The sequence below is a fragment of the Micromys minutus genome (assembly GCF_963924665.1).
Source record: "Micromys minutus genome assembly, chromosome: 25".
NCBI lineage: Eukaryota > Metazoa > Chordata > Mammalia > Rodentia > Muridae > Micromys > Micromys minutus.
Window position 1 is genome coordinate 16,085,809 of NC_137960.1, and position 17,139 is coordinate 16,102,947.

The 17,139-nt window shown below is 43.4% G+C and overlaps 1 protein-coding gene across 4 annotated transcripts in view; it reads left to right on the forward strand.

Annotated features, from left to right (window-relative positions):
• LOC308437186 (uncharacterized protein) overlaps nucleotides 1–17,139 on the forward strand; it is a gene marked incomplete at its 5' end in the record, with an annotated part of 90,919 nt that overhangs the window by 8,156 nt on the left and 65,624 nt on the right. The window contains one exon of one of the 4 annotated variants that reach the window (XM_080938239.1): nucleotides 10,052–11,151. The exons of the other annotated variants lie outside the window; for them this stretch is intronic. Coding sequence (XP_080794365.1) covers nucleotides 10,052–10,203 — 152 coding nt within the window. The 3' untranslated portion in view covers nucleotides 10,204–11,151. Of the gene's footprint in view, nucleotides 1–10,051; nucleotides 11,152–17,139 lie in introns of those variants that run through there. 4 annotated transcript variants of the gene reach the window in all.

Consider the following 17,139-nt stretch of genomic DNA (forward strand, 5'->3'; position numbering starts at 1 on the left):
TAAGTAATAAGTTGGGAACACAAACCATTGGAATGGGTAGCAAACCTGATGCCAGGATTTATTTATTATTTAATTACTATTCATCCATCCATCCATCCATCCATCCATCCACCCACCCATCCATCCACCCACCCACCCACCCACCCATCCATCCACCCATCCATCCATCCACCCACCCACCCATCCACCCACCCATCCATCCATCCATCCATCCATCCATCCATCCACCCACCCATCCATCCACCCATCCATCCATCTATCCATCCATCCATCCATCCATCCATCCATCCATCCATCCACCCATCCATGTATTATCCCCGCCTCTCTGTATCTCACTGTCTCTGTGTCCTTATGTGTACATGTTTCTGTGTACAGATAGCTCATTATGTTGGAGATGTATGATATATCCCAAAATCTGAAAGTTTTCTGGTCCCAAGCATTTTGAATGTCAATCAATGTCATGGTACACAAAACTTTTCTAAGAGGATTTCTTAGTTATAATTTAATCTAATTATCTATTTAACAAAACTGAGGCTGTAAAGGAAGTGTCTGCGTGCCCTGCATTAATCACTGCCAGCATCCATGGTCCTCGAAAAGGGACGTTGAGATATAAAAACACACGTTGCAAAGATGAACATGCCACTAGCAGGCATGATTTTATGATCTGTAAGACCAGCTAACATTAAGTACCTACTATGTCTTAGGTGTGGGGCCCAAGACTTCCACAGTCATGAATTTCTTACAGTGACCTTATGGGAGGGTAGCATTAAAGCCCCTATTTTATAGATGAGGAAACTTAGGTCCCCAAAGGCAAGCAACATCGGAGTTTACATTTGAAGCTGAAGAGGACTGAAGGGCTCTGGTGTTTATGAGATGAGAACACAGAGGCCCTCGTCTTTGCAAGTGGCCAACACCCATTGATTGGGTATCTGAGTGACATTGCCTCCCAGCCACCGAGACAAAGGACCTGATTTGTAGAGTCCATTCCTTGCTGTTTCCTGAGGATAGCGAGTCGTCACTCCACTTCCCAGTGAGCGAGCAGCAGGCTGCAGTGCTTTGCCTCGGGCCTACAGCGCCAGTTTGATGTAAGGGGAGAGCCACACAGGAGAAACAGCCTGTGTGCCAGATGGAGGGGCTATGAATACAGTTTATGTATCGATACAGGCAGCATGGGTGAGTATGTCAGTTATTAATTATTCAAATAAGGGATGTTTCTTGATGTTTGAACATCCACATCTATCTAGTGGGTGTGTCAGGCATTGACATGTGTATGTGTACTGACACGGTGTATGTGTACTGACACAGTGTATGTGGACCATTGGCTTAAAAGTGACTCTATTCTGGAACAATACAATGTCCTTGCTGAAGATATCAAGCCTTATTTTTTTTTAATCTGAGTTACTTGGCACTGGGGAGGCCAAGGATATTTGTATGAAGTGGATATCAAATGGGACACTCATAGGAAACCAAAGTCAGTGGTCAACCGACTCTTGCTTTGAGAGCAGCTTTCAATATTTGATTCCAAGTAACTTCTTTTGCTTGTTTGTAATGGCAAAGTAATCTCTCTCTCTCTCTCTCTCTCTCTCTCTCTCTCTCTCTCTCTCTCTCTCTCTCTCTCTCACACACACACACACACACACACAGGACAGCTGAGGTGGCCATTATTGTGAATAAGACCTTATAAAGAGACAGGCAGATGAAATATACCCTGGGGTCCTCTTTAAGTGTGTACACTTCTATTCTCTGCATCAGTGAGGGACTGAGAGCCTGAAGGACACAGGGTATTTTTAAGGGAGACACATTTCCCTCAGCTCAGTGTGTTCTGTTCTGGTTCCTCTTTATTGCTGAAACTGCTAGCTTTTTAGTCCTATCAGATCTAGTGAGGAATAGACACAGGGTATGGCGGGGCCTGAACACTGGCGTGTGTACAGCTGATAACGCTTAGCCAGCCTGTTTGGTGTCACCAGGGAGAACTGTCTTGGGTGCTCTTTGTCACCCTCCAGGGCCACCATCAACTCGGCTGTCAAAAAAAATGCCCATGCTGCAGAAGAGAGTTTATGGCTGAGAAGCATTCCAGAGCACACTACTTTCCTTCTAAAATAGTTCTAGAAAGATAGAAGGGAGAGCGCTTTCTAAAAAGTGCTCCACGCTCTGATCATGGAAAACATGGAGTAAATGAAGTCTTCTGGGCACCCGAGTTTAGGACCACTCAGTTCTATTTAACTGCTCCACATAGTATTCAGAGTGTACTAAAAATTACCCACAGTTTACACAAGATCCAAACGTAAGTAGCGTTCTTTCTGTTTACGTGGGAATCTGACAGTTTTCAGATGGAAAGGGTGAGGAGAGAGAGAAGAAGAGTTGGACGGAAGGAAAGCAGATAGAATTCTTTTATTTTTCTGAATTATCCAAATAACTTAGCAATAAACTGTAGGTAAGATAGCTTGGTCAAGTAGCCCATGTTTGTGGGACCTGCTGAATGACAGCTAACAACGGGGAGTAACTGTTTAGCGTCTAAGCACCCAGCCAGCCTAGGAAAGAAATACTTTTTGATTTTTTTTTTCAAGTTATATTTCTCATTGCAGGACTCCTTGGGACGACATTTACACACGAAAGTACAAATCCCATATTTGTCCTGGGGCAATAGTCCGTGTTGACTGGTCACACATGTTCCACAGGGGGCATCTCTGTGGTTTAAACATCTGCCATTGAACCACACTGTTCAGCTGAGCAACGACATAAGAACACTGCCCAGCAAGGAGCAGCTGTGCGACACACAGGGCAGGCACGGTTTCTTCTGATTCGGGAGATGTATGGGTCACTACGTCGATTATTCAAGGAGTAGCAGCCCTTGTTATTCCACATCACAGATAATTGCCAGATCTTACATAACACAGGAACTTCTACATGTGGCTACGTGTAGATGCCTACAGAGGCCTGAGGTCCACATTAAGGCTCTTCCTCAGTTAGGCTCAATCTTACCTCATTTTTTCAGACAGGTCACTCACTGGGCCTAGAGCCTGCTGGTGAGGTTACACTGGCCGAGTGGCAAGCGCCAAAGGTCTTCCTGTCTTCACCCTCCCCCAGCGCTGGCCAGCTGCAGTATCCTGTTTTTATGTGATGCTGAGGACCTCAACTCATGTCTTCATGCTTGCATGCTGAGAATGTCATCTATGAGGACATTTCTCTGTCTGCTTCTGCAAGGTTTGTTTTGAAAGTTGTCCTCAAATTCAGTAGTATTAATTATACATCTTAAATATACTGGATACTAACATACATACATATATATATACACATATACATAAATGCATACACACACGCATGTATACATACATATATGCGTACACATACATATATGTATGTAATGTGATATCTGGTGGTCAATAACTCAAGATTAAGACTCAAGTCACTTCATAAATCCAATGGAATTGTCACAAACACAAACTCACAAATCCTAAACAAAATGTTAGCAAACAAAATGTCCAATCTATAGAGGAGTATATCCCCCGGAAGGGGTTGGTCAAGAACGCAAAGCTGAGTTAACATCTAAATGCCAGTAATGTGGGCTAGCCAGTGGCTAAATGTGCTAGCCTGTTCAACCTGATAACACGAGTGCAATTCCTGGAAGCCAGTGGAAGGAAAATGCAGTCCCTGAAGGTGTCACAGATACAGACATCACAACCCTCAGCCATACCCAAAGGATAATAATACGTACAGCTTTAAAACCCAGCAATACAGGTGCTTGCTTCACCAAAACATATATGTATGGAAGGCTTTGAGAACATGACATCTGCTCAAAAAACCCATAAGGCAAAAAAATTACTGCCGTGCCAGAGAGAACCATGTGACCATCCTAGTATATTCCCACCAGCAGTTGATGGCATTCACCGCCTATCCTTGATCCACGTGATGGTTGAAAACTGGGTGGCCAGCACGTCAGACCTATGTTCTTCAGAGTTGAAGGCTCCCTACAACACAGGCATAGCTGTTGCTCTCAGAATGGGCACTTTTTTCTTTTCTTTTCTTTTCTTTTCTTTTCTTTTTTTTTTTTTTTTTTTTTTTTGAGTTAGGGCCTCACATATCCAAGACTACACTTATGCTCTCTAGGTAGCCAAAGATGGCCTTGAATTCCTGATCCTCCTGCCTCCAGCTCCTGAACACTGTATAGTTTAGTGTTCTGGGGAAATTCTTCTCAGAGACGTGGAAGACAAAGGTCCACATGATTTCTAAGTGGCACCAGAGGACTGATGCCGGGTGGTGGTTGTCAAGTAAGCAGTGTTCACTCTAGATCACCACACAAGCTAGCCCAGTGTGCAGGTGAGGACTCGGAGACTGAGTTGGTTAAAACACAACCCATGAACACATTACAGAGAGTTGGACGAAGGGGTATTGCTGATGTGTGTCTCAGCCTGGCTTCTAGATACTGAGACAAAATTGCAACAAATAAAATGAGGAACTGCTCAGGCCTCAAGTGTATCCTACAGCACTTAGCAGGGGGTTGTGCCACACCCAAGCATGGGTACTCCCTACCACTTTGCAGCTATATGTACTTGGGAGAGATAGTTGTATCTGGGCTTATTTTGATATCATTATAAATATATAGCTATTGCTGCATATTTAAATATATGCTTCCATTATCCACTCATCTATCCATCCATTTATCAAATAGTTATCTATTCATTCTTATATTTGTCCATCTACTATCCATTGACCCATCCATCCATCCATCCATACACACATACATACATACATACATACATACATACATCCTTCAATCTATCCATGTGTTATCCATTGACCCATCAATCCATCCAACCATCCATACATATATCCTTCTATTTGTCCATCTATTATCCATTGATCCATTGATCCATCCATCCACCCTTCAATCTATCCATTGATCCATCAACCCATTCATTCATCTATCTATCCATCATCCATCCTTTCATCTTGATATCCGTTATCCACTGGCCCATCCATCCATCCATCCATTCATCCATACATCCATCCATCCATCCATCCATTTGTTTTATAAAATGGTAACGATTTTACCATTTAAAAATCTCCCTCTTCCTTCAATGTAGTATCCTGTGCCAGCCCTAAGTTCTGTATGTAACTGAGACATTGAACTCTGATCCTTCTACGTCCAGGGATTAGGAACAAATCAGCACTAGAATCCAGTCCTGGCTCTATTCTCTGTCAATATTCTGGGCCTCAGTTTGCACAGTTGCATTACGGAAAGAAACTTTAAAGATTAAACAAGTTCCTATGCATAAAGCATCGTTAATATTGTAAAATATTAGCTATTTGGTTCCAAAATGCCAATGATAAACAGAGACTAGAAAAACCAATTTGTTCTGGCGAGGGGGATGGGTATGTGTGGAAAGTTTTGAAATGGTTTCTCTCACAGAACCCTCAAGGGTGGCACCATAAGACACCTACTTTTAGCAGGAAGAAAATCAGAAGGGCAGGCACTCATGGGAGATGTAATCTTGGGAACATACACATGATTTCATTACCATGTAAAAGGATGTGACAGCTTTTCTTAGTGTCTGAGGTGCCAAGGAAGATATCTCATTAAATGATGCTTCAGCTGGTTTTCTGTAGAATGCAGCTGAGGTGACAACTGGAAACCCTTATTGACTATGCCAAGAATATAATCAGATGGCATGCTTACCTGAGTCACACCCCCAGAGTCCTGACGCCTGGAGTCAAGAGGTGGCTTTTGCCAGTTGAAAATCAGCTTTCTCACGGGGACAAGAATGAATGACTGGGTTCCTCTCAGAAGTTGTGTTCATAGACTACACTTGAGAGATTTTGGACTGTCTAGTCGGAATGGGTATTGATCATCGAAGAATGAGTATTGATAATTGAAATGCCCAGCTAAACTGATGGAGTCTGCACACCTTTAATCCCAGCAGTTGGGAACCAGATGCAGAAGGATTTCTGTGAGTTCAAAGCCAGCCTGGTCTACACAGTGAGTTCTAGGACAGCCAGGGCTACACAGAGGAACTGCCTCAAAAAACAAAGAAACAAGAAAACCCAGAGAAAGGTTTCACTATATTCCTCTCGGATTATACCTGTATTAGTCAGGGTTCTCTAGAGTCACAGAATTTATGGGTAGTCTCTATATAGTAAGGTATTTGTTGGTGACTTACAGTCTGTAGTCCAAATCCCCAACAATGATTGGCAGCAGCTGTGAGTGGAAGTCCAAGGATGTAGCAGATGCTCAGTCCCACAAGGCAAGCAGGCGAAGAAAGACAGCCTTCCCTCTTCCTATGTCCTTATGTAGGTCTCCAGCAGAAGGTGTGGCCCAGATTAAAGGTGTGTACCACCACACCTGGATCTGGGACTTGATCTGTCCAAGATGACCTTGGACTCAGAGATTTTCTTATCTTAGTGTCTGGGATACATAGCCACTGTGCCTCAGGAACTCCACACCAGGGTCCAGGCCAGAAACCTGTATCTCCCGGCCTCAAGATGAGGATCACAGGTGAGCCTTCCAATTCTGGATTGTGCCATTCCAGATATTGTCAAGTTGACAACCAGGAACAGCCACTACAATACTCAAAGCTTAATTTTAATGAAACTACACCTCAAGTCACAATTTGGGTTACAATTGACTGGTATGTTTTATGGCTCTGTTTTCTTCTTGTCACCCATTTTGATGCCAGCAGAGATTGGCCCTTGGCTGCCACTCCATTGGTCTCTACCTCTAATATCTGTTGTCCCACCATGAAGATTCTCTGTCACTATTCTGGCAAGGAAGGGTGACAGTCATTGACAAACTCTTCTTGTACATATTGTTTCCTTAATCTACAATGACTTGGGCTTGGGAGGTGGGTAGGGTCATCACTACCAACTGTCCAGACTCCACAAGTAACTGTACTTTACCCAACTTCCTTGGTCTTCCGGTCTTTAACCCACTAAAGAAAACAGGTATGAGTCTGTTCTTATATGGGGCCTGGGGCTTCTGGGGTGATCACAGTTGGCTCAGTAGAATTGTAGAGTGTATGCAAGTGACTCTCAGAACAGAGAGACCCCAACCTCACCAGAAACACGTCAGAAACTTTACTAAGTAGCATACCAAGACAGTAGCCCACTAGGGCTTTAAAAGAGCACAGTCAGAGGAGAGAACCCCAGAAATTAACACTGGAAAGGTTTTCTATGGCTCTGCATTCATCTTCATGGAAGGGAGTGCCACCCTTAGGAGCTGTCTTCTACAAAAGCCAGCCTGTACTAACTATGCATTAGATACATTGCCAGCCACAGAACAATGACACTATTGGGTATATTTTACACCACTATGTAAGCTTTATAACAGGCTGGTTTGTGTAATAAAGTCAAAGCAATCGTCTAGTCAACATGGTCTCAGGAGACTCCCATTTAGACCTGGGTCCACGGTGAGAAAGTTTGCCTGGGAACCAGTTTGGTAGCTTTCAGATTCCGCGGTCCTTGCAAAGTTGCCCAGGCTCTTGAAGTCTGAAAGACAGACATTAGAACACCTACATGTGTCTGGTGAAAGAGAAGGCCTTTCACACGCTATGGGTTCTCAGCAAGGTGGGTCACTTTTCTATTACTGTCTTCTTGCCGTGTTACTAAATGTGATGAACACATATGATGCTCTTAGAGAAACTGCCTGCGCTCCTCTTTTTGGTTGGACTATTACAGAAATGATTAAATGAGCCATAGAAGAGAAAACGATGCAGATCACATGGCCGCTCGGAGGCTAACGACCTCGAGCTCTTTGTTGGGACCAAACTTAAAGGGACCTGCTTATCTGGTGATGTCCAATCTGCCCCTCCCCAGCTGAAAAAGAGTCACTGTCAGAGGACAGATAGTGAACTTGGAATACGGGCAGCAGTAATATTGTGCCCGAGGATGGAGAAGCAATAGTTTTATGGCAGCCACATGGAGTCACAGGTATTAAAGCACAGTCAACTTCTGACTAAAATCCATGTCAGCTTGTATACAGCAACCAGAGTGCCCTCCATCCCCTGTTCCCTGCCCCAGAAGAGAGGTGTGTGTGTGTGTGTGTGTGTGTGTGTGTGTGTGTGTGTGTGTGTGTGTGTGTAAGAGAACATCAGATTCCCTGAAGCTGGACTTACACAGGGGAATGTTAGCTGCTTTTGTGTAGTCATTATACAAAGCACTTTGTGTCATTTTTCAGATGCAATATCCACACTTCAGGAAGAACCAAGATGTACAGTCTTTCTTCTCCCGTTTAAAAAATAATAATAATGCGATGCGGGCTGAAGAGATGGCTCCGCAGTTAAGAGCACTAGCTGCTCTTGCAGGGGATCCAAGTTCAGTTCTCAGCACCCACCTCAGCAGCTCCTAACCATCTTTAGCTCCAGCCTAATGGGATTCAGTTCTCTCTTCTGGCTTCTGAGGATGGGCACATACATGTGTGCACACACAGTAGATAACAGAGCTGGGCCTTTCTTTTTGTTATAATGTCCTGTTTTTATTTAAAGAAGTTTCCATTATAGAAGTATTTAAAGGCTTCTTGTTTGGCCAAGTTGGGGCAGGTATACTTTCTTTTTTCTTTTTTAATGCCATGATTGCTGGGAGTGATGATTCACACCCATGACTCCAGCTCTTGGGTGTCTATGGCCACAGCTCAGCTTTTACAGTTTATCTCCTTCCCATAAATATCACACCATCCACACCGTGATTCTGTTTCTTTGACTCCTCAGAGTTAGACCCACGAAAAGAGCCACTTTTCCAAAGGGCTGGGAAAGAAGACCAAAGTGTGGGTGGTTCTATACTTCTTAGAAGGGGAAACAAAATACTCACAGGAGAAAAATACTCATGGAGACCAAGTGTGGAGCAGAGACTGAAGGAAAGGCCATCCAGAGACTGCCCCACATGGGGATCCATCCCATATACAGTCACCAGCCTGATCTAGCTGTCTTCTGAGAGGCTCTGCTGGAGCCTTACAAATACAAAGTCAGATGTTCACAGCCCAGCGTTGGACTGAGAACAGGGTCTCCAGCAGAGGAATTAGGTAAAGGACTGACAGAGCTGGAGAGGTCTGCAACCCCACAGGAAGAACAACAATATCAACCAACCAGACTCCCCAGAGCTCCCAGAGACTAAACCACTAACCAAAGAGCACACATGGAGGGACCCATGGCTCCAGCCACATATGTAGCAAAGGATGGCACTGTCTGGCATCAGTGGCAGGAGAGTTCCTTGGTCCTGTGAAGGCTCAGTGCCTCAGTGTAGGGGGATGCCAGGGCAGGGAGGCTGGAGGGAGTGGGTTGGCGGGTGGGGAAGCACCCTCATAGATTCGGGGGAGGGGAGATATGATAGGGGGATTCCAGAGGAGAAATGGGGAAAGGGGGTAACATTTGAAATGTAAATAAAATATACAATAAAAATTAATATTGCCACTTTTAATCTCCAAATCGAATAGTCACCTTCCATATATCAAATCATATATAACAGATATATGTTATATATCTTTAGACTGTAAGCCCCCCATCCTTCTTTCTTTGTCATACTCCATACCAAAGCTACCATCTGATCAATTTTCCACACGTGGTAACCCCAGAGGGAAAGCAAGAAGAGAGACTTGGCAAGACCTGGAATTGTTTTGATTTCTCCATAAAGGGCAGAAGCTTTGTCTTCTTGTTTTCAACCATCCGTGTTCTCTGTATGTCTGAGACCCCAGGCACAGGGTCACCTAGACCAGTGGTTCTCAACCTTTGAACACCGTGACCTTTAATACAGTGCCTCAAGTTGTAGCGAACCCCCCCCCCCCACGAAATTATTTTTGTTGCTATTTCGGAAGTGTAATTTTGCCACTGCTGTGGATTGTACTGTAAATATCTGGGGTTTGTGACCGCCCTAGGTGACCCCTGTGAGAGGGTCGAGACCCACAGGCTGAGAATCATGGGCCTAGGCTAAGTGTGTGCAGGTCATATATAGAAATAGAGAATGTAAGCCTCATACAATTCCTCCAAACATTGTAAGATGAACTCTAATTTTGTCTTCTCATATTTAGTTTTTTTTTTGTTTTTGTTTTTTTTTTTTTTCTGGATAGACACTACGAGAACCAGACCACTGACAACACGAAGAAAGCAGATGTGGGAACTAAGCAATGGACATATTGGTGCCGAAGAGTTTGGTCTTAGCCTGTGTTTTGGGCCACTGCTGCCCTCTAGAGGACATGTGCGAAATGAGTCAAGTTTCTAGGGGAAAATCATTTATTTCAGCTGGGTCTGCTTTTAGAAAGGAAGACAACTAAAAACTCATCAAAACAGGATCGTGGATTGTTTATCCGAGTGACACAGTCCCTCGGGTCTCATGCTTTCTCAGGCCATTTGACTGAGACGCACTCACCGAGAGAGACTTTTTTTTTTGCCAAGCCTGGTTCTCCTGCCGCCTTTTCGAGCCTGTTATTTCTTGTCCTGCTAGGCAGCAGCTGCGGACCATGCCTAATGTGTTAGTCACTGTTTATGCTTTCAGCTCTTAGCTTCCAGAGCCCCAGAAACCAGAAACTCCGGCTCCTTCCCTCTTTATGAGTCAGTTCGTTCAGAGGAAAATATGCAAACATTTCAGCAGTTGCCAAATTGATACTTATTTCTGGGCAAGGAGCTTCAATAATTTCACGCGTAGGGAAAACATTAACTCAAGATTTTTTTTCCCTTATTTACACAGTGTATGCATTTTCAACGTTTTTTTGTAAAACATTTAGAAAACTAGGGATACTATCTGCTCCTTTCCCGCCTAAATCTTTTCTTCTTTATAATAATTTTAAAAATTATGTGTGTGAGTATTTTGTGTATGTGTTTGGCTTAGGGGCACTTTGCTGCCTGGTGTCCCAGAGGACGGAAGAGGGCATTGGATTCCCAGGAACGGTAGATGTTTCTAACCCATCATGTGGGGGCTGGAAACAGAAGCCACTGGGGTTTTCTGAGGGACCAACAGCTGCTCTTCGCAGCTAAGCTGCCTCTTCAGCCCCGCTCCCCACAAATCTTAGCGGAGAGTTTAAATGGCTCACAGAACTCAAACTTCCGTGTTTCAGAGATAATTTCACGACTTCAGAAAAATAATAGCTGCCCATACGTTGAGCATTTGTCTAGCTGGTTGCTGTCAGCGGACACTGTGTTAAGGGTGCTGGGCGTGTAGGAGGATCCTAGCCTACGGGAGAAAGAAGGTACCATTTAGGATGTCTGGATCTTCAGTCTTTAAGTTGATTTGAAGCTGATAAACAGATTTCACATAAACCACACTTTTTTTTTGAACCTTTGTGTTTTTCTGGGCTAACAACATTCAGCACAACGCTCTTTTATTGTGATGTGCAGGCATCAGCAGTGAGGAAGCCAATCAGTGGTGGGTAATGGCAGGTAATCACCATGTTGTACAGTACTGTGGGCTTCCTGGAGGAAGTGTGTCCCTGTGTAGGCGGGCTTTGAGGCCTCCTAGTGTTCAAGCTCCACCCACGGCAGAAGAGACCCTCCCCTTGGCTACCTACAAAAGAAGCCAGGGCTGCCTTTGGATCAGATAGAGATGTAGAATTCTTGGTGCCCCCAGCACCATGTCTGCCTGCAGGCTGCCATGCTTCCACCATGATGATAATAGACTGCACCTCTGAACCTGTAAGCCAGCCTCAAATCAGTGTTTGCCTTTGTAAGAGTTGCCTTGATCATGGTGTCTCTTCACAGCAGTAAAACCCAAACTAAAACTGTTGGGAAGCCGGGAGATTCATGTGTGTTCACATGCATGCGTGCTGGTAGAAGTCAGGGACCACTATAGGGTGTACCATGGCTCTCCACCTTAGTTTTTGAGACAAGATTTTTCACTAAACTTGGAGTTTGATGCTCTAGGCTAGGCTATTTGGCCACAAAGGTCTCAGTAGGGTTCTACCTGTCCCCACCTCTTTAGCTCTGGGATAACATGCACTGCAATTACAGATGGATTTTTACATAGGTGCTAGGAATTGAACTCAATAAGTATTTTACTGAGTCATCTCCCTAACCTTAAACGCATTTTGACCTATGGTGATTTCAATGTAAGCCCTTTTAATGGGATCCAGTAAGCACTGTTGAAACAATTTGTTTTATGTCTATAATCTACTAGGCTTAAAGAATTCTGCAATTAAGAAATACAATTATTTCTTTTTGTACTGCTAGGACTCAGAATGATTTTTTCATTTTGCTATCTATTAATAGTCTTTTAGGTGGGTATTTTTATCCCAGATTTATAGATAAACTGCATGACTGTCTTCGTGAGAGTTATTACATTGTGATAAAACAATTGGGGAGGAAATGGTTTATTTGGCTCACTCTTCCGTATCACAGATCATCAACATAGGAAGTCAGGAAAGGAATTCACACAGGACAGGAAGCTGAAGGCAGGAGCTGATGCAGAGGCCATGGAGGGATGCTGCTTTCTGGCTTGCTCCCCATGGCTTTCTCAGCCTGCTTTCTTATAGAATCCACAACCACCAGCCCAGGGATGGCCCCACCCACAATGGGCTGGGCCTTTCCTTATCTATTGTTAATCAAGAAAATACCTTGCAGGCCTGCCTTAAACCTGAAGAAAAGCAGGCTTATAGTTGAGGCTCTCTTCTCTCTGATGACTATTTTGTGTCAAGTTGAGACAAAGCTAGCCAACACAACCAGCCCCTTGTCAGTTTGACGCATAAGCACATCGCCTTACAATTAGAACCTTTCCTTTATCATTTATCCCCAAGACAGCACAGTAATGTTGACTTCACATGAATAACTTTAAAACATCACACATCAATAACTTTAAAAGTCCCACAGACTTTACAAACACAAACCTGTTACAACCTTAGTCTCTTTAAAATATCCAGTATCTCTAAAAATTCAACATTTCTTTAAACATTTCAGCTTTGGGCTCATGTTTAAAAAAACCAAAATTAAATGCTGCATTAATCAGGGATTTCTAGAGTCATAGAAGCTATGGGATGCCTCTATCCATTAAGAGAATTTATTGGAGTGACTTACAGTCTGCAGTCCAACTAACCCAACAATGTGCAGCCGTGAGTGGGAAGTCCAAGAATGTAGTAGTCCAAGAATCAAGATGCTAGTTGTTTCAGCTGGTCTTCTGCGGCTGTATCCACACCAATGGCTTCTCCTGGCCTCTCACAGTGTCAAACCTCAGCAGTTCTCCATGTCCCTTTCATGCCTTTAAAACCAGCACCACCTGGGTGACTCTTACACTACCAAGTTCAGATTTACAACCTTGGCTGTGTCTGGAATACAGTGTCCATGCACTAACTCTAAGGAAACACTTTTCCGAAGATTTCAAGGTAATGATACTGGTCCCTTCTCATCATAACTGATTCTTCAGCTCCAGCTGATGCAATCTATTGTTCCAGCAAAACAAAGGTTTACGTTAGCGGTTCTGGTGTTTTGTTAACCACAGCCGATTCTTCAACTCCCAGATAACCAGGACTATGGACTCTACACACAAAAGTGGGGTCTTTGTTGCCCTCTGAAACAGCACAAAGCCAGGGATTTTAACATTGTTATCTCGTAAGTTCCTCAGAACAGTTTTCCGAGGGGCCTGTCTAGACCGTAGTTTCAAAGCCTCCCCAAAGCTACCTGTTCAGGTCTGTCACAGCAATACCCTGTTATCCTGGCACCAGCCTTTGCCTTAATTTTGGTTACTATTGCTGTAATAAAACACCAAAGAAACTCGGAGAGAAAAGGGTTTAGTCAGCTTTTACTTACACATTAATCACTGACGGACGTCAGGACAGGAATTTAAACAGGGTAGAATCCTGGAGGAAAGAGCTGATGCAGAGGCCATGAAGGGGTGCTGCTTATTGGCTTGCTCCTCATGATTTGCTCAGCCAGCTTTCTTATATGTCCCAGCACCATCTTATGGAGGCATTTTTTTTTTTTTCAGTTGAGGTTCCCTTCTCTCCGATGACTCTAGTTTGTGTCGACATAAAACTAGTCAGTACAATGACCCAGCAGTGACTTTTTGTTCTTATTTATTTTGTAAGTACAATAGCATTTCCTGTGTGTGTTTCTATGGGTCACACGCTTGCCTAATTTTGAGAGAAGCCAAAGAGGGCGTCTGATCCTGTGAGACTGAGTTACAGAGGGTTGAGAGCTGCCATGTTGGTTCTGGGAACTAAACCTGGCCCTTCTGGAGGAGTAACAAGGACTCTTAACCATTATTAATTGTTAAGACATCCATAGCTTTTGTTGCTTCAGCCCTTGGTGATTCACCGTACATTTTATAAGCCGGAGTGTGGCAAACTAGAAACCAAGAGTATTTATATTGTTATAATTCTATTCATCCCAGTTTATGCATGTGACTTAATACCTGGATCATATTAGGTAGTCAACAAATTCATGTAAAATAATTAACTCCCATAGGGTAGAATGCTCTTTGCTTTCATTTTAGTATTTCAACTGCTTTAGAGAGTGTTTGATACAAAAGAGTTGTGATGATTTGTATATTCTTGGCCAAGGAAGTGGCACTATTAGGAGGTATGGCCTTGTTGGAGGAAGCATGCCACTATGGGATGGGGTAGGCTTTGAGACTCTTCTCCTAATTACATGGGAGCCAGTCTTCTCTTAGCGGCCTTCAGATGAAGATGTGGAACTTTCAGCCCTGCCTGCACCATGCCTGACTGGATGCTGCCATGGCCCCACCTTGATGGTGATGGACTGAACCTCTGAACCTGGAAGCCAGCCCCAACTAAATGTTGTTCTTGGTCATGGTGTCTGTTCACAGCAGTAAAACCTGAACTAAGATGATGGGTTTTCTCTTCTCTTAAAAAAACAAAAGTGTATGCGTGTGACCCTGTGTGAGTTTATGTGCACTATATGTATGCAGGAGCCAGAGGAGGCCAGCAGAGGGTGTCACATTCCCACTGGGAGTCAGAGTCAAGTCAGCCATCCAATACCAGTGCTGGGAACCCAACCCAGGTTCTCTGTGAGAGCAGAAGATGCTTTCATCTTCTCAGTGGGGATGAGACTGAAGTCAGTCTGCATGAAGCATCCTCTATCCGGGAGCCCCACCCCATTACCCCTCTTCTCCCCGTATATTGTACCGTTGGGAATGAAGTCACAGAACAAACACTTTGATGAGAAAGCTCCTAACCATTGATTCTGGAACTAACTTCCACCTGAACTCAGGATTTCTGAGAGCCCGTCAGACTTGACACTGGCGATTTCCTCCTTCCAAAAATTTAAGAAAATAAACATAGAAACTGATATTTGAAAAGGAAAATGAAATTCTTACTCCTGGAAAGAGAAGTAGTGGGGGTCACACAGGAGAAACAGGAATTTTAAAGAACACTGATCTTTTTTTTTTTTTTTTTTTTTTTTTTTTTTTTTTTTTTTTTTGAGACAGCAATGAAATATATTTGGAAAAAACTCAAATTATGACAAATTTATGAGAATGGATTTTTAAAAGTTCAGAGAACAGACTAGAGGATTTGATGGTGCAGAATATGAAAGAGAAAATCCCTGGAAAAGAGAGAAGTTGGCAAAAATTCCAAATGTCCTTAAGAAAGAAATTCACCAACCCTTCAGCACTAGCTTTTTCTGGTGTTAACATTATGAGTAATTTTGTTTAAATTTTCTGTGTTTAAGTGATCATGTCAAGTGATTTAAAATTTTTATTATTTATTTATTGCGTGTGGGGGAGGGGCACATACTTGCCGCTCTGCACACATGGAGGTCAGGAGACAACTTGCAGAAGTTGGTTCTTTCCTTTCATATGTGGGGCTCAAACTCAGATCTTCAGGGTTGGTGGCAAGAGCATTCACCAGCTGAGCCTTCTTGTCAAACCTACCAAATGCTTTTTTTTCCCTTCCAGAAGATCAGGATAATACTGATTATAAGAGAAACAGCCAAAGGGGGCCCTTGACCAAGTTCTACGAATCTCCAGTGGAAGAGCTCTGGAGGGTGAGATGAAACTGTCCCTGTCTGGGCCTTGGGATCTTCTTCCTCGGTCCGGGCTTTGGTATCATTGTCAGCGGTTGGAGCTTCAGGATTGTCTTCTGTGTTTGGGGCCTTGGGATTGTCTTACCTGGTCCTGTGCATTTCAACTTTTCATTCCCTTTGGATGTAGCAGATGGAATATCTGCTTATTGAGGCACTTCTGGGTGCAAACATCATCTAGGTACACATATTTATCAACTAGGAACAAAGCCCTGAATCCAAGTTACACTGCAATGGGCAGAAATGCATTCAATAAGCGAAGTGGGCAAGAATGACGCTTTCTAGAAACAAATGAAGCAGGGTCCCAGGCAAAGGAGTGAATCAGCATGGCTGCTTTAGACTTGGTGATCAGCTGAGCCCCCCAAGAGGATGTCAGAGTATTAACTAGAGTTAAGTAAGACTTAACTAGTCTTAACCATGGTATAAATGGGTTTTGTGAAAATCCAAGTGTGATGGTCCAGGCTTGTTGCAGTAAATACTAAATTATGGCTTAACCTTTTATCAGATCCCCGAGGTCTCACTCTGTGGATACCACTCTAGTGCAGAGCCCAGCACACACCATGAGGTCTCACTTTGCTTGGCACTCCAGGACGCCTCTAGGAATTCTGGCTGGTTCACTTTACCGCCCCTTTGTTGCTCCTGACCCGGGTAGATACGATCGCCCTGACAGTTTTCTTTTCTCCACCGCCCAGTACAAACATGACTCCAAAGCCAGATAGCTTTTCAAGCAGGTTTATATGTTAAACTCTCAATCCACAAACTCTCTACATGATAAACTTACATGCAATGAACAAAGATGCAAATTGCCCTTCTATGTAAGACAAAAAGACCTATAGAAACCATTAAAAATATTGATATCTACCTATTGTCAATAAAGCCCACCTGGATCTAGATCTTTCTTCTCCAGCTCCATCTTGATTCTCCTCGAATCTCCTCTCTGCCTTCTGCATCCACTTCCGCTCCTTGACCTTTATCCACCTCTCTCTTTCCTGTCCAATCATATATTCGCCTTAACATAAATCTACAGAGGGTGGGCAGGAATGAAAAGCCCCATCATTGGAGGCCAATTAGAAACAATAATTAAAACATGTGTATATGTATGTGTGTTTTTATGTCTATGATGTTTTTGTCTTTGTATAAAATGAAAATTTCTGCATGATTTGAGGCCAAGTACAAATAATAATTAAAATACCCT